The 27,076-nt window shown below is 39.8% G+C and overlaps 1 protein-coding gene across 7 annotated transcripts in view; it reads left to right on the plus strand.

Annotated features, from left to right (window-relative positions):
- The window catches only part of DNM3 (dynamin 3), a 534,866-nt gene that overhangs the window by 120,456 nt on the left and 387,334 nt on the right, over positions 1-27,076 (plus strand). For all 7 annotated transcript variants that reach the window (XM_044266982.1, XM_044266981.1, XM_044266976.1 and 4 more), the window contains exons 3-4: positions 14,738-14,887; positions 16,066-16,269. In XM_044266982.1, coding sequence (XP_044122917.1) covers positions 14,738-14,887; positions 16,066-16,269 — 354 coding nt within the window. The remainder of the gene's footprint in view (positions 1-14,737; positions 14,888-16,065; positions 16,270-27,076) is intronic.

Below are 27,076 nucleotides of genomic sequence, written 5' to 3' on the forward strand. Positions count from 1 at the left end.
CATTTTACTTTTTTTTTTAATTCAGTTAAGCAACACACAGTATATCATTAGTTTCAGAGGCAGCGTTCAACAATTCATCGGTTGTGTATAACACCTAGTGCTCGTCTCATCACGTAGGGAGAGGCATCTTGTCAGAAGAAATTACTTTTCATTTTAGTTTTATGCCATCCATTGTGAATATAGCATACCTTAGAGATACTGCAGGGTTTAGTTCCAGAGCACTGCAATAAAGTAGATATCACAATAAAGTGAGTCAAATAAATTTTTTGGTTTCCCAGTGAATATAAAAGTTATGTTTACACTATATGGTCTATTATGTGTGCAGTAGCATTATGTCTAAAAAAAACCAATGTACACACCTTAATTTTAAAATATTTTATTGCTAAAAATGCTACCCATCATCTGAGTTTGCAGCAAGCTGTAATCATTTTGCTGGTGCAGGGTCTGGCCTCCATGTTGATGGCTGCTGACTGGTCGGGGGGGTGATTGCTGAAGGTGGGGGTGGACGTGGCAGGTTCCTAAAATAACACAACAGTGAAGTTTGCCACCATTGACTGACTCTTCCTTTCAGGAGAAATCGCTCTGTAACATTTTACCCACGGTAGTCAATTCTCTCAAACCCTGCTGTGGCTCTACCAGCAGTTTATGTATTCTATGTCCTTTGTTGTCATTTCAACAATTTTCATGGCCTCTTCACCAGGAGTGAAGAAACCACTTTCTGGGCTTATCCCTGAGAAGCAACTCCCTGTCCATTAAAGTTTTGTCATAGGATTGCAGCAATTCAGTTCCGTCTTCAAACCCCACTTCTCATTGTAGTTCTCTTGCTCTCTTTCCCATCTGCAGTTACTTCTGCCACTGAGGTCTTGAACCTGTCAGTCATCCGTGAGGGTTGGAATCAACGTCCAAACTCCTGTTAATCATGATGTTTTGTTTTCCTCCCATGAATCACCAACGTTCTTGATGTCATCTAGAGTGGTGAATCCCTCCCAGAAGGTTTTCAATGTACTGTGCCCAGGTCCATCAGAGGAATCATTATCTGTGACAGCTTTAGCCTCACAAAACATATTTCTTAAATTTTGACTTGAAAGTCAAAATGACTCCTGACCCATGGACTGCAGCATGGATTTTAGCAGTCATGGAAGCAGCTTGAATCTCTCCAGCTCCATCAGAGATCTTGGAGCAGTAATGTTTTGAAAGGAATATTTTCTTCTGAGCAGTAGGTCTCAGCAGTGGGCTGAAAATATTCAGTAAACCATGTTGTAAGCAGATGATGTACTGTTCTGTAGGCTTTGCAGTTCCATTTCTAGGGCACAGGGAAAGTAGATTTAGCATATTTGTTGAGGGCTTTAGGGTTTTCAGGATGGTAAATGAGCGTTGTCTTCAACTTAAAGTCTCCCAGCTGTGTTAGCCCTCAGCATGTCCTTTGGTGCTTTGTAGTCAGAGACTGACTTACCTCCAGCTATGAAAGTCTCACATGGCATCATCCTCCAATAGTAGACTGCTTCGTGGACACTGAAAATCTGTTGTTTAAAGAAGCCACCTTCACTATTATCTTAGCTCGATCTTCTGAATGATTTGCTGCAGCTTCTCCATCAGCACTGGCTGCTTTACTTTGTATGTGCATGTTATGGAGACGACTTCTTTCCTCATTTCTCAAGAACAAACCTCTGCTGGCTTCAGACTTTGCTTGTGCAGCTTCTTCACCTCTCTGAGCCTCCACAGGACTGAGGAGAGTTAGGGCCTTACTCTGGATTGGGCTTTGGCTTAAGGGAATGATAGGCCTAGTTTGATCTTCTGTCCAGACCATGACAAGTTTCTTCATATCAGCAATGACACCCTTTTGCTTTCTTACCATTCATGTGTTTACTGGAGTACACTTTTAATTTACTTCAAGAGCTTCTCCTTTGCATTCACAACTTGGCTGTCTTGAGCAAGAGGCCTAACTTTTGGCCTGTCTCAGCTTTCAGTCTGTCTCAGCTTTTGGCATGCCTTCCTCACTGAGTTTAATTATTTCTAGCTTTTGATTTAAAGTGTGAGACATGTGAATCTTACTTGAACACATATAGAGGCCATTGGAGGGTAATTAATTGGCCTGATCTCAACATTGTTGTGTCTCAGGGAATAGGGACGTCCACAGAGAGGGAAGGACACAGGGCGATTGGCCAACAGGTTGAGCAGTCAGAATATACAATGTTTACTGATTAAGTTGGCTATCTTTTTTTTTTAAATTTATTTATTTGACAGAGATCACAAGTAGGCAGAGAGGTAGGCAGAGAGAGAGGAGGAAGCAGGCTCCCCACAGAGCAGAGAGCCTGATGTAGGGCTCTATCCCGGGACCTTGGGATCACGACCTGAGCCGAAGGCAGAGGCTTTAACCCACTAAGCCACCCAGGCGCCCCAGTTGGCTATCTTTTATGTCTGTGGTTCATGGCATGCCAAAACAATTACAGTAGTAACATGAAAGATCACTGATCACAGATCATCATAACAAATAGAACAGTAAAGAAAAAGTTTGAGCTGTTGTGAGAATTACCAAAATATGACACGAAGACACAAAGTGAGAAAATGCTGTTGGAAAAATGGTGCCAATGACCAGGTTTGTTAGAGGTTTTGTCACAAACCTTTATTTGTAAACAGAACATCATCTGCAAAGTGAAGTAAAGCAAAGCACAAAAAAATGAAGTATTCTCGGATCGTGTACGGGAGTTTTCATTGTATTCGAGATACAGTATTTATTTTTATTTGTTCAGACTTCTGTTTTAAAAATATGTCTTCTCATTAGCAACTATACCATACTGACTAGTTAGATAGTGCTTGGGCCATAGGTGATAGATATTTTTGTATGACCCCCAACAACATTGAACTGATTGCTTTCATGAGATGCAGTTTAGAGGAGATGTACCTCCTGTTATAAGAACCTGTAGTTTTGTTAAAGTCTAATGCATTTAGCAGAGCAGACATCCATGGAAAATTCTTATGCTTTTAGCTAAACATGTTGTGTGTGTATGTACAGACGTGGGGTGGAGGAGGAAACCTTTTCTGAGTAATATTGTGGAGACTGCTATTTGTGGAGATTCAAATATTATATTGTTTTGTAGAAATTGACAAGGTAGTTCTAAAATTCACAGCAAATGCAAAGGACTCAGAGTAGCCAAAACGACTTTAAAACATAGTAACAAAGTTGGAGAATGAATACAACCTGATTTTAATAGTGATTATAAAACTGCGATAATCAAGATAGTGTGACATTGGCATAAAGACAGACAAATACGCTGGTAGAACAGAGTAACATTCAAAAAGGACCTACAGGTAAATACACAACTCATTTTTCTTAGAGGTGCAAAAGCAATTAGGTGGAAGGAGTAGTATTTTTAACCAGCGGTATTGGGTTAATTGAATATTCATATGTAAAAAGTGAACTTCTATTCACACCTTTTACCATAGGCAAAAATTAAGTTGGTTCTGTTTCTAGTTGAGCTTCATGACCTTCAAGAACTGGCCATGAAGACATTTGAGGAGCTTATCTAACGCACCAAGATCTTAAAAAGTATTTAGATGGCATGCTTACAACTTGTGCATAGAAGTGTATCCTCGTGGAAAAGGTTTTTGGTCAAGCAGTTAAGATATTATATGTAGCTAGCAATGCATATTATATCTCAGACATTTTCTTTGAGAATATTTTTTTAGTTACATATTTGTATACTTGTAATTCTGATAATTGCTACTAAATCTCATTTATAAACTTTATTCTTTGTGTGTAAGAATTTAGGTGAAAATATTTTCATTTTGTGCATTAGAATTTGTATTGTATTTTTCCTATTGAAATTTGATTACTTGAATTTTCATGACAAAGTCTAGTCATTTCACTTTTAATTACTTTACAAATTTTTACTTGGCAGATTACCTTATTTTTTGTGTTATTAAAACAAAGAATGATATTACATCATTTGCTGTTTCTGAATTTTTATATTCAATTATTCCTTTTAAAAAAAGATTTATTTCATTTATTTTAGAGAGAGAGTGAGTGAGGGTGAATGAGGGGGGCAGAAGGAGAGGGTTCCTCAGGCAGACTCCTGCTGAGCTCAGAGCACAGCAAGGGGCTTGATCCCAGGACCTGAAATCATGACTTGAGCCAAAACAAAGAGTCGCTGCCAAACTGACTGAGCCACCCACGTGACCCTATTCAATTACTTGTAAATATTATTGTAATAATGTGCTTACCTGAAAACCTCTTTTTTATATTTCCAGTTTCTAAACTTTGCTGATTATTGGGAGGAGACCAAAAAAGCCTTGGGTAGTCAAACTTAATATTACAAAGTCTATGATTTAAAGCTCAGGCCTTGTATGGTTGTGGGCTTACTCTGGACTTTTTTGTTTGTTTGTTTCTTTTTTCCCCCCCCAAAGATTTTTTTTTTTTTTTTATGAGATTGAGAGAGAGGAAGAGAGAGAGAGAAAGTGAGCATGAGCATGGGGAATGGCAGAGGGAGACGCAGACTCCCCACTGAGCAGGGAGCCCAACACGGGACTCAGTCTCAGGATCCCGGGGTCATGACCCGAGCTGAAGGCGGACACCTAACCGACCAAACCCCCCAGGTGCCCAGGACTTTTTCATTTCTTTAGACTCAGATCATACACACTAGGTTACTGGACTTTTCATTCTAGAGCAAAACATAAAGCTACAAGTTAGAATGGGAATGTTCTTAAAAACAGAGACATTGCTAACTGTAAGAAGTGACAATTATAAACTTGACTGCAAGCGAAGGGACACAAGAAAGAAAAGTGTAAAAAGGCTAAAGCAGTATATTGAAACTAATGTTACACCATATGTCAACTATACTGGAATTAGAGTAAAAAACTTAATAAAATAAAAAAATGAAAATAATTTTTAACTAAGCAAAGTAATCTATAGCAAAAGTCATTGAAATAATACACATTTAAGTTACTCACAGAACATTGTTTAAGGGTACGGGAAACTACATAACACATGCCCCATTCCTATAACCGTCTCTTCGTATTCCCCGTGCCCTTTCAACAGCTTTTAACATTATCCATTGCTCTCCTCTTTCTTGATGCAAGCTTTATTCTTTTGGCTTCCATAATGCCAAGTACTTCAGACTTTTCTGCTATCTCTCTGGCCACTCTTTCTGCCTCTTTTACAGACAAATTATCTTCTCCCTGGCCTTTAAAGTTTGAACCTACCCAAGGATCATTTCCATGTCATTTGATATTCAACAGTCCCTTGCGTGAACAACTTACGTACCTGTGACTCTCACCTTTATAGCTCCTGGGCTAAAACTCCAGACCCATATCCGCTGACTTCTGGACACTCTAACTGTATATTTCAAATATGTCAAACTGTATGTCAAAAGCCTTATTTAGGATCATTTCCTTTTCCACATCCACAAACCTCGTGTCCTCCAGTGTTTGTATATTGATCCATTTATTTACTCATTCATTTTATTTGTTTCTTAATTCAACAAATCTGTGTTGACTGCCTAGTAGATGCAGCTCACTGTTTTTGGGCACTTGGGAGTTTAGCAGCTAATGTTCCTGTTTTCAGGAACTTACATTCGTGTGGATGAAGAGAGACAATAAAAAACAGACAAGGAGAACTTTAGATGGTGATATGTACTCTAAAGAAAAGAAATTGGGTGACGTGATAGAGTGTGACCAAGCTGCTAATTTCCTTGCCTGGTCAAGGAAGCCTCTCGAAAGAGGTGGTATTTTGGACGAGCAGTTAATGACAGGGAGGACCCCCCACATGCAGAGGTCTGGGGAGAGTACATTCCAGAAGAGGAGCGGTTTGTAGGGAGGCCCTGTTGGGGGAATGGATTGGGTGAACTTGAACAGAAAGGAGGCTATTGCAGCGAAAGCAAATTTGGATGTGGCAGGTGGGGACAGTGTCAGATAATAGAGGTCAACAGGGGTCAGACCGGCGAGGACTTGGAACACCTGGGTGAGGAATTGGCATATTTCTGACCGCACTAGGAAACTAGCAGAGGGTTTTCAAAAGGCAGAGACATGGTCTGACGTAGGATTTTAGACCTATCTCTCTAACTGCTTGGTGGAGAATGGGTTAATGGGAGCAAGAGTGGTATCAGGAGGACCTGTTCAGATGTTTTTACGGTGGTGCCAGTTTAGTGGGAGGAAGGCCACAGAGGGGGCAGCAAGAAGATGTTTGGGAGAGAGCCAAGGAAAAGAGGGATGCAAAAATAGCTCCGGTTTCGGATTTGAGCACCTGATGTAATGGTAGTTCAGTAACGGAGATGTAGAAGGCCTGGAGGAGGAGCCAGCGGGGAGGAGGGGAAGAGAACTAAGTGGGGATTACAGTTGGGTTTGGACATGCTAATTTTGAGATATCTATTAGACATCCAAGTGGAAGTGCCAAGTAAGCATTAGAGTTGGATACAGAGAAGTCAAGTTCAGGGGAGAAATGACTGCTTGAGATAAATGCTTAAGATGAATTTGAATATATACGTGTGTGTATATATATATATATATGTATATATGTGAACATATTATATATATATGTATATATGTGAACATATTTTATATATATATATATATATATATATATATATGAATTTTAAAGCCATTAGGTAGATGAGATCAACTAGGGAGAGGATAGAGACGGACAGATTTCCTTCTGGAAGTATTCCATGTTTGGAAGCGCAGGAGAAGAAGGGGAGAAACAGTGAGCAAAGAACATGGAGAAGGAGCAACCAGTGGGGAAAGAGGGAGGTCGGGAAAGCCGGAGTAATGGGCATCATAGAAGAGGACGTTATGAGGTAGAGGAGGAAAATCATGTCAGAGGCTGCTGAGACTTAGAACGCTTACTCATTTTGTAATGTTTTGGCCAAGTGTTTGATGTGCTTCTTGTTCGGTTTCTGTGTTTGAAATATAGTTTATCTCTTGATTGTGTTTTATATGGAAACCAAGAGGATGAAATAGAGTTGATTTTTTTATACTCTTTGAGATCCTTTGAAAAAGTATGGGAGTAAATCGAGCTATTTAGATATGATAGCTGCTGATTCTGATTTTTTTGGATACTTGTGGTGGAACATTCATACGGTTCTTATTGCCGGAGGGATTTCTGTCACTTGCTGGCCTTGGGTTTGTGTGCCAGCACTCCTTCGGTGACTGGGGCCACTTAACCCTCACATGCAGGGTCAGCCCCAGCCCAGGCTTTAGAACCACCCAGCTCTTAGGCATGAAGACTGTAAAGGACCTTGTTGAGCTGTAAATATCAAGGGAGCATTGATAGACCTCTCTCTTCACCCTGAGGTCTACATAAGTGGCTTTGGCTTTGTATCCAGTGAAAAAGTCTCTATCTTCTGTTCTGTGATCGAGTTAGCATCTTGGTCTTCTGCCTGATTATCCTCTGGTTCACTTGGGTCTGGAGTTCTGTCTTGATCTCCTCCTCTGCCTCTGGAGTTCCAGTACCCAGATCCTAAATGCTAGTGTTTTGTATCTGGTCTCTGATACTCGCTTGGCACCCACATTTTGTCTGCTTTTGTCTGTTTGGCCCTCTTTATTCCCATCCTGCCCCCACTGTTCTTGACCCTTGTGCTGAGACTTTGACATTTCACCCTCCACTGGACCCTCTCAGGTTGTTAGCTTTTTAAGGTTTCCTTATCTCCACCCCCACGCCCCCTGGTTGCTAGACTTCCCATGTTTACCTTAGGGACACAGTTGAGTTCTACTTCAAACCTGGATCTCTAACATTCATATCTGATTCACCCTGTTGCTTATTCAGCCACAGTTCTAGAACCTTGCTTTCAATTTGGGATGACCTGAAGGCTGGAGGGAAACTTTTTTTTTTTTTTTTTTTAAACAGACATCGATCCATGGTATGCAAAGTGGCCTGCTTTAGAGAAGGAAGAAATCCACAGATGTTCTTTACTCTAAATATGATAGGCATGGGGGAAACACAGATGAGTAAAATGTAGCCTCTTTCCTTGAAGAGTGTTTTTAAATATAGTCAGACACAGACACTTTACAGTGAGTGAATTTAGCTAGTAACATTGAAAACTACCTCCTTTATGCGACCTACGTACTCTATTTTTGTTGGAGCCCTGCTCTCACAAAACATTGCTATTAAAACACTTCAGAAATAAGACCCCAACTAAAGCATTGAGGACCCCAGTTCTTAGAATAAAGATTGACAAGAGATTATGTGCATATGTTCCATAATTATTCTCTTTTACTTAAGCTCGATTAATTGAAACACATTCATGTTTTTCCACATGGAAGGGGCATATTGGAAATATTTAAATTCTTATGGTCATGCTGTGCTTTTCACAGATGATTGGAATGCTGCCCAGGCATAAACCATCCTATCCTTCCCCCAAACAACTTGTCAGTTGTTTAACCTAGCATAATTTGTTTTCCATGACCATTAGAGATGACAGTGCTAAAATGTTTTACAGGGAAATAAAAATAAAAAAGAGTGATAGCTTTGATTTTTTTAATACCCTTCTTTCCTCCCCAATTACTGTTTGATATAAAAATGTGTCATAACTTTTGCTTCAAACGTAGGCTGTTTTTAACACTGGGGAAACAGGGATGATTTTTAAAACCGGGAGTCAATAAGACTCAGTTTTTGTAAAATAATTGCAGAACTGAAAACATACTAGGAGTTTTAGCAAGACAGGTTATCCTGCTACACAGTAGAATTTCACAGATGCATTATCAGGGTTTCAGTGCTAATATGCACATAGCCTTCTGCCTTCATATGAGCCTATGGCTAAGAAATTTAATCACTTTCTGTTCAGATTGAACTTGGGCTGAAGTCTGGAATTGTTTGAGGGAGAGACCATTTCACATCCCCAACTACCAAGCATTTAGAATGGAAGGAACACTGAGAACATGCCGAAGGAAGATGTGCCACGGGAAATGCTACCTTGCTATGAAGAAGAACATACCGCAGCCATAAGATGAGATGGTTAGACCTTCAGACATTTTAGTTCACTGTAGTGTAAAAGCAGCAGAAGACACACGCTTACTATCTTTTTAAAAATGTAGCTACTGGTCAGCTCGTCCACCCCGTCCTGTAGATTTCTCTTCAGGTGTTAGAATTTCCTTCATCCCCAGACTCACATGAACACTTTCAGGGATGAGGATAGTTAAGTGACCCGTTACTCTTGTGGTAATCCTTTTCAAGATTTTCCCTTCGTCAAGGTATTTTGGGACAGCAGAGAAGTAAAGCTGTATCTTTGAAGTTCTGCATTGCTGATAAAGATTTATTTAGGATTGTGTGATGGTAGAAGCTGATTGGTGATTTTCCTCAGTAGCACCTGTGCTCAGTTGTTCAGAAATATGCGTGTCACCTCTGCTGTCCTCCCGGCTGTAGTCCGTGGTGGGGGAGGGGGCACCTTATTGGCAGTAGAGCCCTGTAGCTACAAATTATGAGCTGTGTTTCTAATGAGCAAGTAGAATGTGTGGTCTGACCAACATCACTGCGCTGCCAGAGACAAGGGGACCTAGAGCCGCGAGTCTGCAGAGCTGGGGAGAGGACGGGTTATGAACAGGCCGCTGCCTTCCGACAGGTCAGAGCACGTGTTGCCTGAATTCCATCCTGTAGGCTGAGTTGCTTTCTAAGAGGCTCTTTGGGACCATAAAGAAATGGATTTTGTGGTTTCTGTCCCATTGGTTCTTCCGAATGCTGGACACAGATTAGACCTAGTTGGCATTCCTCCTATGGTTACTCCTAGGTCACTTAGTGTGTGTGTATGTGTGTGTGTGATGTATCTGGTTGTAGAAATAATAAGATTTGTAGGGTTTAACTAGTGAGAATATATGCAGAAATGTTTTTTAGAGGCATAAAATGGCTTCAGACAAATTCCATAAACTCCTGCTCTCGGCTGGTGAATTCCGCGTGCTCCCTCCACCGCCTGTGCTGCCGATTTGTCTTGTCAATTCTCAGTGTTCTATTTCCTTTCTCTTCTTACAGAGGAGCTGGGATGCTCCTTTCTCCCGCGTCTTGTCCCCTTGACCTTAAGATCTCTCACCACTTGTTTTCTTCTCAGTTCTGCATTGTCACCTTTCCCTTCGTACTGGATTAATGCCATCAGCCAGGACCATGCTATCCGTTTGCCCATCTTCAGGGAGCCCTCCCCGACTTCACCCCTCCCCAGCTCCCCAGCTGCCCTCTCACGGCTTTCCTCTCCTTTACCGCAAAACTTTAAACAATTGTCCTCAATCAGTCTCCACTTCCTCTTCTCGCCTTCTTTCCTAATCTGTTCCAATCAGACCTCCTCACTCCCCTGTAGCAGCTCTTGTCACCTCCTGAAGGACTCTCAGATTGCCCAGTTCTACGATTAATTCTTACTTCTCATCTGCCTTAACATGTTGGCACCACTGGATGGAGTGGAAGTCTCTTACCTTCACGAAAAGCCCTTTCTACTTGCCTTTGGGTCACCTCTTCCTGGGTTTCCCCATCCTGCGGACCACTCCTTCTCACTCTCTCCTGACCTCTAAACCCCGGAACACCCAGGGCCCAGTGCTCTTCCCCAACTAACTCTCTCACTAAGTGATCTCATCCCCTTGCCTGACTTTAATCTATTCCAAATATATATTTCTAGTCTGGACTTCTCCCTGGATGAAAGGCTAATGTATCTAGTCCCAAAGGCATTTTTGTGCTAATTAGAAAAAGCTGCCCTTTTCCTCAAGCACTTGACTGCCCTCTTGTGGAAACATTTCGGGGTAAATCAACACTTAACAGATGACTGAGTGCGAGGTATCTCTTAGAGCTGTGTCATCCTCAGCCCTTAGCTGCAGGTCTGCTTCTCCGCTTGGCAGTGGGCGTGGAGTGGGCGGTACAGGCGTGGTAGGTCTGCAGCCAGACTCCTGATTCCCAGCCGCCCCCCTGCATCTCCCCAACCTCTTCCTTTCAGTCTTTCCTATTTCAAAATTCTCCCCATTGCTGAGGTCAAACTCCAGGAAGTTGTTTTTTGACTCTCCTGTCTTTCTCCAGTACCCCGCCTTCAATCATCAGCAAGTCCTATTGGTTTTTCCTTCAAAACACCTGAGAATTTAGCCACTTCTCACCACTCCCGCTGCTGCTGCCCTGGTCCGAGCCCCATCACCTCTCACCTCCACTCTCGGTAGCCAGCTCCCTGTCTTACTCTCGGTGTCTGTTCTCAGCACAGCAGCCACAGTAATTTCTTCAAAGCCTGGGTTGCATCACGTCCCCGCTCTACGCCGAGCCTTTCCAGTTGACCACCATTTGTTCAGAGTAAAAATTAAAGTCCCAGGGGCTGGACACAGTCCGGTCTGCACCACAGCTCTGACCTCATCACCCGCCCCTCCCCCGATATACTCTGTCATTCAGGCCTGTCGGCCTTGCTGTCCTTCCCCTAGCTTCCGGGTTCAGGGACTCTGCTGGGACACTCCTATATAAAGTATTGCTTCCTCCCTTCCTCCCTTCAGCTTTTGCTCAGATGTCACTTTGTCATATCAGAGCAGCTTTCCTCAATCAAAACATGTAACAAACCAGTCCTCCTGCCCTAGCATTTAATATCCCCCCCACCATTCCGTTGTTTCCAGAGCATTTCTCATCTGGCACACCCACTTTGTTTACTCTTTCATTTCATTCGAATTTAAGCTTCACCAGGTTAGACTTGTTTTTTCTCCTCTGCAATTGCTTCCTTCCTCCTCCTTTCCTTCCTTCCTTCCTTCCTTCCTTCCTTCCTTTCAGATTTTATTTGTCAGAGAGATGAGAGAGCACAGCAGGCGGAGGGAGAAGCAGGCTCCCGGGCTGAGCAAGAAGCCCACTGTGGGGCTCCATCTCCGGACCCTGGGATCATGACCTGGGCTGAAGGCAGACGCTTAACTGACTTAGCCATCCGGGTGTCCCTCTTCTCTGCAATTTCTAAAATAGTGTGTGGTGAATAGTATGAGCTCGAAAATATTAGTTGGATAAATAAATGAATACCAGCATCTTTAAATCTCTCTGCGGATCCTATCCTTAAAAAGACGCAGAGGCTTGAGATGGCCCTGCACAATTCTAATTTCTCAATTTCAAAATAAAAGCATTTTTAGGAGACCAAGAATGAATTTGAATCTAATTTGAAAATTGCATTGATTTTGCAGCATTCTGGAAGGGCATTGGTTTCCTACAGAGAAAGCAAGTAGGCGCCATCTAGTGGTGAAGAGAGAAATCGACAGTTGTGTTACTTGAATTATTGATTGGCAGCATAATTGAAAATACAGTCTCTGATCCAGAACCTTCTTGCTTTTATAAGAGTAATATTTATGATAGCTGTAAGTCCTCAAGTATGCCTTTTCCACAAAATATATTGAAATGAAAAAGTACAGTTCCGTTTCTTATAAATTATTTATGACTCCTTTTTACGTGTTAATTTTTGTTTTCTGGGATCTGACAGCCTTTGTTCGTCCTTATTTTTCTTATTGTTTTATCTCCTGCTTATCCTTAAACTCTTTATTTCCATGATGTTGGCCAATCCATTGGGTTAGGTAAATAAAATCAAGGCTGTATCTTCTGGGAATTTAGATGCCAATAAAAACAGCACCTGTGAGTGTAAACATGGGAAAGAACATGCCAGAAGATGCAGTCGTCACTTCCGGCCAGAATTCTGAAGCCAGCTGAAGCGTTACTGTGTATACTTGCACTACTGAGGAACGAACTGTGGGAGTCTTAGCTTGCCATTTTTCAGAGAGTGACGCATTTTGTATGAAAAAACTAAGAACGAAAACTATTCATGTCTATCTACATTGATAGGAAAGACTGAAATGAAGAAAAGTCTCTGTCATTCTAACAGCTGAAACGTAAGGTCATTGCAGTTCTTTGGGAAATTAAAGCATAAACTGGTTGGTCCACTTCAGAAGCTATGACCTTGGCCGCGAGGAGGCCTGAGCAATGGATGAGACAAGCATGGGAAGCTGGCGAGAGAAGCCCGGGGGGAAGATGGGCTTCTTGTGCCAGGGCGTGGATTCAGCCTGGCCTTTTTACAGGGAGGAAGACCTTGCCTGAGTAGCTCCAGGGGGCCAAATTGGACCAAGGAAATAGGATCAGAAAGCAGATTTCAGACTTTGTTAAATATTTTCTGGGGTGCCTGGATGATTCAGTTGGTTAAGCGTCGGGCTCTTGATCTCAGCTCAAGTCTCCATCTCAGGGTCGTGAGTTCAAGCCCTGTATGGGCTCCATGCTGGGCATGGAGCCTATTTAAAAAAAAAAAATTTATCCCCCCCCGCCAATAAGAATTTTATTCCCAGACTCCAAAGCCTCAGTTTTCCATCAGTGGATATTTCTGTACAGGGGCTGGATGATAGCCGGCCCAGGGTGTGTAAGGCTGTTCAAATTCTCGGATTCCCTGAAAGACCTTGCTTTCTCTGCACACTGAAACCCTCCCCGCTCTTGAGGACCCAGTTCAAACCTCATTTTCTTTTTAAGGCACTGCAGCTTGAAGCCATCTTTCCTATCTCTGTCTTTTCCTTCTTTAAATACAGACCAGCGCCATTTCATGCTGCCTGTGTTAACTGATGCTAAAAGGCTTGAAGACATCTTATAGTTTGTCTCCCTGTTGGCTTCACCACAGGGGCTCAAGGTTAAGTGTTGATGGTGGAGATGGTCAAAAACTGCCAGGAACTGTCCCTGCTGACATCGGGTCTCCGGATGCTTAGCCTTAGTCTAAGTTCGGTGTGGCAGTTCTTCAGCTAGTTATTAGATAAACGAAAATATTTCTTAAGATTCATTCTCTTATTAAGATTATAATTTTTGGGGGCGTCTGGGTGGCTCAGTGGGTTAAGCCTCTGCCTTCGGCTCAGGTCATGATCCTGGGGACCTTGGATCGAGCCCCGCATCGGGCTCTCTGCTCAGCAGGGAGCCTGCTTCCTCCTCTCGCTCTCTGCCTGCCTCTCTGCCTACTTGTGATCTCTCTCTCTGTCAAATAAATAAATAAAATCTTTAAAAAAAAAGATTATAATTTTTTAAGTCTTTTTTTTTAAGTGTCAGTTTACTTTTTGGGTTGTGTGATATACTTGGTACTTCTGAAGGCAGGAATAGAAATCGATAGTACAACAGTGAGTAAGATGTTATTAGAACTTAATCTAATTTTCTGTTAATATATATAGTTTTTCCTACTTCCACAGACACTGATTTTTTTTTTCAGATTGGAAATAGGTATTTTCTTTGATCTAAAATTCTTTTTGCTTGGGAAATTATCTTTTTAATGATACAAGTTGATGTGGTATCTTGAATAGTATATTTTAAAGTGAAGCTATTCCATATATTATTTCTTTTTAAAGAATCAAGTACATTTTGTTTCTGAATTGTCTTGCCTTCTGAAGCTACGTTTATATAACTTAGAATTTCCTCTTAGTAAAGTGGTGATATAGAGAAAGGGCGTGCTAATAGGGTTAGGCAGACTTGTGTGTACTCCGGACGCAATTTCTTGAACAATCTGATGCTGTTTGCTTTATCGTTTGGAAGGCCAAAATTCTCCTTAAATTATTTAACAGACAGGATGATTTAAAGACTGCTTTTAGTACTTAATTGCTCATCTGAAAATTAGTAAATTTAGCATTCTTAGCATTTGTACTGTGTTTAATATTTCTAAAGGATTTGCTGTGTTTCTTAGTAACTGCTGTATTCTCTCATTTTAATGGCTGAGGAGACAAAATGGGATACTTTGACTTGTCGGTAAAGAAATGTTGTTTCCTTATAATTATTGCAAGAGTGCATGGATTGTAAATTGTGTTAATTTGTCTTTTGTAGAATATGCTGAATTTCTACATTGCAAAGGAAAAAAATTTACAGATTTTGATGAAGTTCGTCATGAGATTGAAGCAGAAACAGATCGAGTGACTGGAATGAATAAAGGCATTTCCCCCATACCCATTAATTTACGAGTCTATTCTCCACATGGTGAGTAAAATAACAGGATTCCACATTTTTTGTCTTCAAAAATTTTTACGTTACTTGAAATTCTTTATTTGTGTAGAAGATGATTTTTCTCTCAGAAAGTACTGGGTTTCTAGGATTGTGTTTGGGTACTACGGTAAATGGACTGGTCCAGAAAGTTCACAGATTTATGGGGAAGCAGGAGGACATGACTTTTTAAAAGGTCAGAATTCAGTACCTCACTTAAAACTGTTTCTTTATGTTTATTTTAAACTTTTAGAATGTCAAGAGGTATGCACGAAAAATTGCATCTTTTAAATCTTCAGTCTTAGCAAGAATCTTAGAGGCACATGGTTCTGTGGCTGAGTCTTCTCCTATTGGATTTTTTCGCTGCCCCATATATTTCTGTTTATTCTCCTCCTGAGGAATCAATGATGATTTTTTTTTCCAGACTATTAGCAGAAACGTACAAATTAGATAACCAATTTATGGGATGTGATATGGAATAGCCTCTCTTCTGACTAAATTTTTAGTGGGGCAGATTTTAATCTCTCATCTTCTACTCAGCTCTGTTGCTTTGAAAATGGAGCACGAATGACATAAGCTCAATTATGACATTCCAAGAGACTTTGGTGCCAGCTGAATGATAGCCAGGTTGCGGCTGGAGTCCCCAGTGCAGGGGTAGTTTCCTGCTCTCCTGGTGGTGCACCATGAGTCTGGCTGCAAAGCCTACACGGGAACCTCCCAGCCCACAGCCCTCCAATAGGTTAAGTGTCTGACCCCCCTCCAGAGAGCATATGATGATGCTTTTGAAATGAAGGACAAATCTTGCCCTTAAGAATTTTATACCATTGAGGGCAACGTACAAGACCAGCAGGCAGCATATGGATTTCTTGTTCGGTTTTGAATTATAACACACCAGTTACAGATACGACCGCTCTCTCTTAGCTGTACAAATCAGTAGTTTGCAAAATTGGGCTAAAACGATCATTTGGTATAGCACAATCATATCATAAAAATAGAGAAAACTAACAAGGCCATTTTGTAGTCTATGCTTTTTACTCAACACACAGTTGGAGTTAGGTCAATAATGCAATATGTGAAGCTAAGTTTGTTTTTCTTCCCACTAAAGAGATAGATGATTTTGCATAGTTATTTTTTTAGCAGTGAGGGTATATGTAAGACTCTTTTTTTCCACACAGTGTTAAACCTCACGCTTATCGACCTACCTGGAATTACTAAAGTGCCCGTGGGAGATCAGCCACCAGATATAGAGTATCAGATCAGAGAAATGATTATGCAGTTCATTACGAGGGAGAACTGTCTGATTTTGGCTGTTACCCCAGCCAACACCGATCTTGCAAACTCAGATGCACTGAAGTTAGCTAAAGAAGTCGATCCTCAAGGTGAGTGTGTGGTCTTTGAGATGAAAGAGAATTAGTTTAAAATGTCAAGGGTTTGGGTATATTTCAAGGTAACACAAGTTCTCATTACTTAATTTCATTGTTAATTTAATTAGCCATTATTTATATTGTTAGTTTTTTTAAGATGCTGAAAGAAAAGTAACTGGAGAATATAGTCTGAACCTATATAAATAAATGTAAGATTAAGTGAGATCTAAGAAAACAGATATTTCTAAGCCTCATGAACTACTTATCTTAAAAAGTCAATAAAATAAACTTCTGGTACAAAATTCAAACAGTCCCCTTTAGTTATTAAAAGACTTACCCAAATATACTCACACTGAAAACTCCTTGTGTTTCATGTATGTTTTGCTTCTTTAAAATAGGAAACACTGTCTCACATCGAGGTCCTTCTTCCACTTGGAGTCTATTTTTGTGTGTGGTCTAGAGAAGTGGTTCAGTTTCCTTCTTCTGCACGTGGCTGCCCAGTTTTCCCAGCGCCGTTTGTTGAAGACACTGTCTTTTTTCCATTGGACATTCTTTCCTGCTTTGTCAAAGATTAGTTGACCATAGAGTTGCGGGTCCATTTCCGGGCTCTCTGTTCTGTTCCATTGATCTATGTGTCTGTTTTGTGCCCGTACCATACTCTTTTGATGGTGACAGCTTTGTAATAGAGCTTGAAGTCCGGAATTGTGATGCCTCCACCTTTGGTTTCCCTTTTCAACATTTTTTCTGGATATTTAGGGTCTTTTCTGGGTCCATACAAATTTGGGGATTATTTGTTCTAGCTCTGTGAAAAATGTCAGTGGTATTTTGACAGGGATTACATTGATGCAAGCTGGTATAGCCACTCTGGAGTTTGCTCAAGAGGCTAAAACTAGAGCTACCCTACAACCCGGCAATTGCACTACTGGGTATTTACCTCAAAGATACAGATGTACTGCTCCGAAGGGGCACATGCTCCCCAGTGTTTATAGCAGCAGTGTCTACAATAGCCAAACTATCGGATGAGCCTAGATGTCCATCAACAGACGAATGGATAAAGAATGAGAATGCATGTGATTTATAAAATAGAATATTACTCAGCTATCGGAAAGGATGAAATCTTACCATTTATATCGACATGGTTGGAACGGGAGGAGATTATGCTGAGTGAAATAAGTCAATCAGAGAAAGACAATTATCATATGGTTTCACTCATATGTGGAATATAAGAAATAGTGCAGTAGATCATAGGGGAAGGAGGGAAAAACAGAATGGGAAGAAATCAGAGAGGGAGACAAACCATAAGAAGACTCTTAATTATAGGAAACAAACTGAGGGTTGCTGGAGGGGAGGGATATAGGAGGATGGGGTAACTAGGTGATGGACATTAAGGAGATCATGTGATGTGATGAACATTGGGTGTTATATGCAACTAATGAATTACTGAGCTCTAATTATAAAACTAATGATGTTCTATATGTTGGCTAATTAAATTTAAATAAATAAAACATTTTAATACATGTAAAACATTAATTAGTTATAATTATTTGACATAAGCATATACTATAAAAGCAGGGATTTTATGTTATTAGCATTTTGGAATCCAGAAGAGTAACTTATTTCTGCTAATGTTTTGATATTTTTCTCTGTACAACTGAGTAATACAAGTTTATCTTCAGAGACCCCAAAATGGGGTTTTGTGTGTGTGTGTGTGTTTAAAGTAATTATGGAAGGGCACTCTGATGAGTCTGCTCAAAATGGAGAGGCAGGTTCTCCAATTCTAGGAATTTCTTTTCAGTAATTAATTGCCCCTATTTTCTCCATTGCCTTTATCTGGAATCCTTATTATTAGCATGTTAGAACTTCTGGATTAACCCTCTTTAAAAAAAAATCCTTTTTTATTGTGTTTCTTTCTGTTTATGTACTACATTTTGCAAAATTTTCTCAACTGTATCTTCGGCTCATCTGATTAATTTTTCATTTCTGATACCATTTTTAAAGTTTTAGCAGGATTTTCTCATTTTGTGAATGTTGTTTTTATTTATTTATTATGTTTTTTAACATGAATATTTTTATTTTCTAAAATAGCATCGTGCTCTTGGTTTTACAAGTAGTGTATCCTCTCTAAAGATTTTAATGAGACATCTTTTGAGGCTTTCCTTTTGTAATCTACAATGTCTCTGAGTCCATTTTTTTCTGGTGGTTTTTCTTGGTCATTGTCTTTGAAGTCAGAGACCATTTGTTCAAGATTGGTGATCTTTTGCTGCTCATTCATATATGAGTAGAGACCTAACAAGCTGATGGAAATTCTATATGTGTATGAATGGGATTCATTGACTAATGGGCTTTCTCTTAGGGTGATGGGGCTAGCCATTTTGTTAGGAGATTTCCTCAGCTACTGTTAGATGCTATGAGTATTTCAGCTTGCGCTGGTCTGGTATAACCTGATGTCCAGTGGTCTCAGAGTCAAGAGGAAGAATTGAGTTGGCGGGGGTTGGGGTGTGGGGTGGTTCTCACTGTTCAGCATGTTGACTTTTGATTAATCCCTCTACTTCCATAATGACATTCCTGAAGGTCTTCTTGAGTCCAGAGTCCCTTAAAAGAGTCCCTCATCTTCTGAATGTAAATCTTCAATATTCTGCTGAGGTCAAGGAGGAGTAACTCTGTGGTTATGCAAGATGAGAAAAAGGGTCTGGAGGTCTATCAACATCACATACATATTTTCAGCCAGTTCTTCTACTTTTCAACACCCTCTTACACCCTGGCCTTGGTGCCTTTAGTTCTTAAACCTTTCCAGAGTTTTTCAGGAGTAACTGTTTTCCTTCTTTTTGGCTTCCTCTATATCACAGACATTGGTGCTTGAAATGAAGCAGGTGGAAGTTACAGATGGCTAGATGGGGACCCTCCCCAGGGTTCTCTCTCCAGTATCAGTGGGTTGGAAGAGCCAGATTCAGGGTTGGGGCTAGAGTCTAGTTATAAAAATGATGCTGAAATGGCCCTGCCTCTGCAGCCTTCTTGTCCCACAGGAGACAAAACCATGGGTATGTGATGGGAACACAGATAGCCCTTCTACCAGTGGATCCCAGCAAGTACAGCACAATCATGTTCCTGAGAAGTCCACATTTAGTCCAGATGAAGCTTCTTGGAGGAGAACAGATGCTCTCCCTCAGCCTCTGATTCTAGTTTTGTCAGTTTTCTTCTTCTTCTTCTTTTTTAAAAGATTTTATTTATTTATTTGACAGAGATCACAAGCAGGCAGAGAGGCAGGCATAGAGAGAGGAAGGGAAGCAGGCCCCCCACTGAGCAAAGAGCCCGACACGGGGCTTGATCCCAGGACCCTGGGATCATGACCCAAGCCGAAGGCAGAGTCTTTAACCCACTGAGCCACCCAGGCACCCCTAGTTTTGTCAGTCTTCTGTTCTGTCTCCTTGAGTTGGTTCTCAGATGCTCCTCACAGGTGACAAGACGGTTGCAGCTGTCTCGGCCTCACATCTTCAACAATAGTGGAAGAAGAGCCAATTGAGAACCTTTTTTTTTTTTTTTTAAATTTTAGAGTTTATTTATTTGTCAGAGAGAGAGAGAAAGAAAGTGAGCACAAGCAGGGGGAGCAACAGACTGAGCAAGAAGCCTGACATGGGCCTCGAACCCAGGACCCTGGGATCATGACCCAAGTCGAAGGTAGAGGCCCAACCCACTGAGCCACCCAGGCGCCACTGAATTCTGAGTTTTATAAGAAATATAAATTAAAAGAAAATTGCCAATTAATATAGTCTATAAAATATCTCTAGTTCATTCTTGAGTTTGATTTAACATATTCATGCTATATTTTACTCCTTTTGTTTAGAGGAATTAAAAAAAATTTTTTAAAGATTTTATTTGAGAAAGAGTGAGGGAGAGAGAGCGAAAGAGAGAAGGAGCAGGGGCAGGGGCAAAGGGAGAGGGAGAAGCTGACTCCCTGCTGAGCAGGGAGCCCAGGGAGCTTGATCCTGGGGCTCCGGGATCCTGACCTGAGCAGAAGGCAGACACTTAACCGACTGAGCCACCCAGACTCCCCCAAAGTGGGTTTTTTAACTGTTGATTGTTGAAATTGATTGATGAAAAGATCTGTTGAAATTGGATGGGTTATGAGCTCAGGCTAAACACCTTAGGAGAAAAGGTAAAGTGGGGTGCCTGGGTGGCTCAGTTAGGGTTCGGGCTGCATAACTGAGAACGTTTTACTCATTTAGCCATCCCAGCCTCCCATCTGTTCCTCCAAAACGAGCAGACTCTTTCCTCCCTCATAGCTTCTGCATTTTCTATTCCTTCTGCTTGGGATGCTCATACCCTACTTGTTTTTTTGTTTGTTTGTTTGAATGTTTGTTTTTATTAACATATAGTGTATTATTAGCCCCAGGGAGACGGGTCTGTGAATCATCAGGCTTACACACTTCACAACATTCACCATAGCACATACCCTCCCCAGTGTCCATCACCCAGCCACGCTCTCCCTTCCTACCCTCCCCTCCAGCAAGCCTCAGTTTGTTTCCCGAGATAAAGAGTTCTAGAGGGCATCGGTAACGGCCGGGCTGTGTCTCATTCCTCGGCTCCTTGTAGTAGATTCATTTTTTTTTTAAGATTATTTATTTATTTATTTGACAGAGAGAGAGATCACAAGCAGGCAGAGAGGCAGGCAGAAAGAGAGAGGAGGAGGAAGGCTCCCTGCTGAGCAGAGAGCCCGATGCGGGCCTCGATCCCAGGACCCTGAGATCATGACCTGAGCCGAAGGCAGTGGCTTAACCCACTGAGCCACCCAGGCGCCCAGTAGATTCATTTTTAAACCAAAACAATAACTCTCCCGTGACGGCATATCATTAGGTGGGAGTAGTTAATGTTGGTGGAGGGAATTGTCAGTTTATCGGGAAGGAATTAGTCTTTACAATCTCACTGACGGTATTTACAGTGTGTTGTTACAGCATAAGTAAAATACAGCATTAAGTTTCAGTCATGGATTTGTAATAATATGCTACAACTGTATCCAGAAAGTTAAGTTTGAATGTTTTTCCTAATGTAGACCTGGCTTATTTTATAAGCCTATTGTTATTAGATGCTTTTGAGAAGTTGCCACCTGAATGTTCATGAATTTACCCCAAAGTGAACCTCCTTTCTTATGGATCCATAGGACTCCTGCTTAGTCAAAGAAGGGCTTTGTTACTCCAGTTTTTATTATCCTATATATGATCATTCTGAGGACAGATTTAAGTTTTGCAGATAATTGACAGATAATTTTGCAGGTAATTTTGCAGAAAAGAGAAAACATTCAGTGCCACTGTGTGCCATTTACTTGTCTGACCAATTTCTTTATGGTGATTGCTAAGGTGGACAATTAATTCATTGCCTGAACACTCTTAAAAGTATGGTTTTGGGTTCATTAATAAAAGTTCCATGCTAACCTCAAAGCTTGTAATCTGTTTTCATATCCCAGTTTAAATTCCAAAACTCCAAAACACTCTTACACATGAGAGCCCTGAAAACTATCCAAAGGGTTTGCCTGGTGCTCGGGTCTCACAGGACCCACTTTGGTGTGTTGCTATCCTGGCTTTGGCTGGTCCTGGACGTCACTGAAGCACCAAGAGGGTGACTTCTTTCCCAACCAATAGAGTTCATGCTGTGTGTTTTCAGTAGTTGTAAAAGAATTAAAATGGAGAAAGGAAGAAGCTGGAAAGGCCTTAGAATCTGGTGTTTAGGAATTTGTTCTATTGGGATTGACAAACAGAGACTTTCATTTACTTTCTGTGTCCTTCTAGTCATTCCGTGAGTATATTTTAAATATCTGTTTCAGAAGTCTAGTTTTCCTTAAAATTACAGCTTTGGTAAAAAAGCACTGACATCAACTTTGGTTATTTCGATGTGTGCTGCTAAATTTCCACATATTAGTAAAATCCCCAAATTTCTTCTGTTGGTAATTTCTGATTTCACTTAATTTTGGTTGGAGAACATACTTTGTAACATTTCGGTCCTTTAAAATTTATTAAAACTTATTTTTTGGCTTAACATGTGGCCTGTCTGGAGAATGTTCCATGTGCATTTGAGGAGAATGCACATTCTGCTGTTGCTGGGTGTAGTGTAGTGTTCTATAGATATCTGTTAGGTCTGTTTGGTTTATAGTGTTATTCAAATGTTGTTTCTTTTCTTCTGTCTGGTTGTTTATTATTGAAACTGACATATTCAGGCACCTGGGTGGCTCAGTGGGTTAAGCTGCTGCCTTCGGCTCAGGTCATGATCTCAGGGTCCTGGGATCGAGTCCCGCATCAGGCTCTCTGCTCAGCAGGGAGCCTGGTTCCCTATCTCAATCTCTCTGCCTGCCTCTCCATCTACTTGTGATTTCTCTCTGTCAAATTAATAAATAAAATCTTAAAAAAAAAAGAAACTGACATATTCAGTCTACCACTGGTATTGATGAATTGTCTGTTTCTCCCTTCAATTGACAGTTTTTGATTTATGTATTTTGGGACTCTTTTGTTAGGTGAATTTGTACTTGTTTTGTCTTCTTGGTGGATCAGGCTTTGATCATTATAAAAAATTTTTTTTGCATCTAGTAACAATTTTTGTATCAAAACCCTGTTTTGTTTGATATTAGTATAGCTATTCCAACTCTCTTTTCGTTACTGTTTTCCAGGTATATCTTTTTCCATTGTTTACCTCCAACCTATTTGTGTCTTTAAATATAAAATATGTTGCTTATAGATAACATATAATTGGATCATTTAAGAACAATTCTCTAATATTTGCCTTTTGACCAGAGTGTTAAAGCCATTTCCATGTAATGTGATCACCGGTAAGGCAGAGTTTATATCTCATTTGCTCTTTGTATTCTGTATGTGTTATGTCTTTTGTTTGTGTATTTCTCTATTAGGTGGTAGAGAAATAATTTTTTGGTTAAAAATGCATTTTCTTTTGTACCATTTTAATCTCTTTGTCATTTATTTTAATGTTTTTTTTAAGTTATTTTCTGACTGGTTGCCATGGAATTAAAATTAACATCTTAATTTATAACAATATAGTTCAGATCAGTACAACTTAATTTCCACAGTGTACAAAATTTTCCTGCTGTGTAGCTGCATTTCCTCCCCTTCCTTTGTGCTATTATCATTAATACAAATTACATCTTTGTATATCACATGTCTATCAACACAGACATATAATTATTTCTTTATTCACTTGTCTTTTAAATCAGAGAGGAGAAAAAAGAGTAACAAATCAATAATAATACATTTGTGTTTTCTTTAATATTTACCTATGTAGCTACCTTTACCAGTGTTCCTTATATGTGTGGATTTGAGGTACTTTCTAGTGCCCTTTCTTTTTAGCCCGAAGGACTCCAGTTAGTATTTCTTGTAAGGCAGGCCTGCTAGTATGGGACTCTCAGTTTTTATCTGGGAATTTCTTACTTTCTCCTTAATTTTAGAAGGAAAATTCTTAGTTGGTAGTCTTTTTTCCCCCCACCACTTTTCAGGTATGTCATCTCATTACTTTCTGACCTCTTTGGCTTTTTTTAATGGGAAATCAGCTGTTAATCTCATTGAGGACCATCTTGAACATGATGGATTGCTTTTTCTTGCTGCTTTCAAAATTTTCTCATAATCTTTGAGAGTTTGATTATGATATGTGTAAGTGTGGTTGTCCTTGATTTTATCCTTTTTGGAGTTTTAGGGTTTGGGGGAGTGTAAATTAATGTTTTTCATCAAATTTGGGACTTTTTCAGTGATTTTTTTCTTTTTTTCTAACTTTAATATAAATTCAAGTTAATTTGTTAACTTAAATTTAATTTGAATTCAAGTTAGTTAACATACAGCATAGTATTGGTTTCAGGAGTAAAATCTAGTGATTCATCACTTAAATATAACCCCCAGTGCTCAGCGCTCATCCCAAGCGCTCTCCTTAATGCCTGCTACCCATTTAGCACATGCCCCCTGCCCCACTCTTTTCCTCTCTGGCAACCCTCAGTTTGTTCTCTATAGTTAAGAGTCTCTTATGGTTTGCCTCTCTCTCTGTTTTTAATCTTATTTTATTTTACCTTCTCTTCTCCTATGTTCACCTGTTTTGTTTCTTAAATTCCATGTGAGTGAAATCATTTGATATGTCTTTCTCTGATTGACTTATTTCACTGATCGTAATACACTCTAGTTTCATCCACGTTGTTGCAAATGGCAAGATTTCATTCTTTTTGATGGCCGAGTAATATGCCATTATAAAAATATACCACATCTTTATCCATTCTCCAGTTGATGGACTTTTGGGCTCTTTCCATATTTTCACTAATGTGGACATTGCTCCTATAAACATTGGGGTGCAAGTGCCCCTTCAAATTCTTATATCCTTTGGGTCAATTTTGTATCCTTTGGTAAATACCAATTGCTGGGTCATAGGGTAGCTCTATTTTTAACCCTTTAAGGAACCTCCAAACTGTTTTACAGAGTGGCTGCACCAGTTTACATTTCTACCAACAGTGCAAAAGTGTTCCCCTTTCTCTACATCCTCACCAACATCTGTTGTTTCCCAAGTTGTTAATTTTAGCCATTCTGAGAGGTCTAAGATGATATCCCATTGTGGTTTTGATTTGTATTTTCCTGATGATAGTGATGTTGAGCACTTTTTCATGTGTCTGTTTGTTATGTCTTCTTTAGAGAAATGTCTGCTCATGTCTTCCTGATTTTTTATTTTAACTTTTAAATTAATATTTTAACTGGATTATCTATTTTTTGGGTGTTGATTTTGATGAGTTCCTTGTAGAGTCTGGATATTAGTCCTCTGATATATCATTTGCAAGCATCTTCTCCCATTCTGTCACTTACTTTTTCAGTTTTGTCTCCTTCATGGTACAGAAGATTTTTATCTTGATGGGGTCCCAATAGTTCATTTTTGCTTTTGTTACCCTTGCCTCTGGAGATGTGTCTAGTAAGAAGTTGCTGCAGCTGAGGTCAAAGAGAGTGCTGTCTGTTTTTTCCTCTAGGATTTTGATGGTTTCCTATCTTACATATAGGTCTTTCATCCCTGTCGAATTTATTTTTGTGTATGGTGTGAAAAGTGGTCATTTCATTCTTCTGCATGTTGCTGTTGAATTTTACCAACACCATTTGTTGAAGAGACTGTCTTTTTTCATTGGAATATTCATTCCTTCTTTGTTGAAGATTAGTTGACTCTATAGTTGTGAGTCCATTTCTGGGTTCTCTGTTCTACTCCATTGTGTGTTTTTGTGCCAGTACCACACTGTCTTGATGTCTATAGCTTTGTAGTATAGCTTGAAATCTGGAATCATGACACCTCCCATTTGTTTTTCTTTTTTAGAACTGTTTTGGCTATTCCTGGTCTTTTGAGGTTCCATACACATTCTAGATCTGTGAAAATGCTGGTGGTGTTTTGATAGGGATTGCATTAAATGTGTAGATTGCTTTGGGTAGTATAGACATTTAACAGTGTTCGTTCTTCCAATCCATGAACATGGTATATTTTTCCATTTTTTTGCGTCCCCTTAAATTTCTGCAGTTTTTGGATACATATCTTTTACCCCTTTAGTTAGGTTTATTCTAGGTATCTTACTGTTTTTGGTACTGTTGCAAATGGGATTATTTCCTTGATTTCTTTTTCTGTTGCTTTATTATTGGTATATAGAAATCCAACAGATTTCTGCACGTTGATTTTATATCATGCAACTCTCTTGAATTCATGTATGCATTCTAGCAATAATTTGGTGAAGTCTTTGGGTTTTCTACAAGGAGTACCATGTTATCTGCAAATAGTGAAAGTTTAACTTTTTCCTTGCCGATTTGGATGTCTTTTCTTTTCTTTTTATTCTTTGATTACTGAGGCCAAGACTGCCAGGACTATGTTAAATAATAATGGTGAGAGCAGACATCCTTGTCTTGTTGCTGGCTGCAGGAGAAAGGCTCTCAGTTTTTCCCCACAGAGAATGGTAGTAGCTGTGGGTCTTTCATATATAGCCTTTACAATGTTGAGTTATGTTCCATCACTCCCTACTTAGTTAAGGGTTTTTACCAAGAAAGCTTGCTGTATTTTATCACCTGCTTTTTTTTTTGGCATCTATTGATGGTATCACATGGTTCTTACCCTTTCTCTTATTAATGTATTGTATCATATTGATTGATTTATGAATGTTGAACCACCCCTGCAGCCCAGGAATAAATCCTGCTTGATTGTGGTGAATAATTTTTTTAATGTACTGTTGAATTTGATTAACTAGTATTTTACTAAGAAATTTTGCATCCATGTTCATCATGGATATTGGCCTGTGATTTTCCTTTATAGTGGAGTTATTGTCTGGTTTTGGAATCAAGGTAATGCTGGCTTCGTAGAATGACTTTGGAAGTTTTCCTTCCATTACTATTTTTTTGGAACAGTTTGAGGAGAATAGGTATTAGCTCTTCTTTAAATTTCTAGTGGAATGCCCCTGGGAGGCCATCCAGCCCTGGACTTGTGTTTATTGGGAGATTTTTGATTATTGATTTAATTTCTTTGCTGGTTATGGATCTGTTATAATTTTCTTTTTCTTCTTGTTTCAGTTTTGATAGTTTGTAGTTTTCTAGGAATATGTCCATTTTTTCCATGTTGCCCAGTTTGTAGGCATATGATTTTTCATGGTGTTTTTTTATAATTGTTTGTATTTCTGTGGTGTTGATTGTTCTCTCCTCTTTCATTTGTGATTTTACCTGTTTGGATCCTTTCTCTTTTCTTTATGATAGGTTTGTCTCTTTTCTTTATGATAGGTCTGTCTATCATTTTGTCAATTCTTTCAAAAAACTAACTCCTACTTTTGTTGATCTGTTTTTTT

The sequence above is a fragment of the Neovison vison genome, chromosome 10 (genome assembly GCF_020171115.1).
Source record: "Neovison vison isolate M4711 chromosome 10, ASM_NN_V1, whole genome shotgun sequence".
NCBI classification, from domain to species: Eukaryota; Metazoa; Chordata; class Mammalia; order Carnivora; family Mustelidae; genus Neogale; species Neogale vison.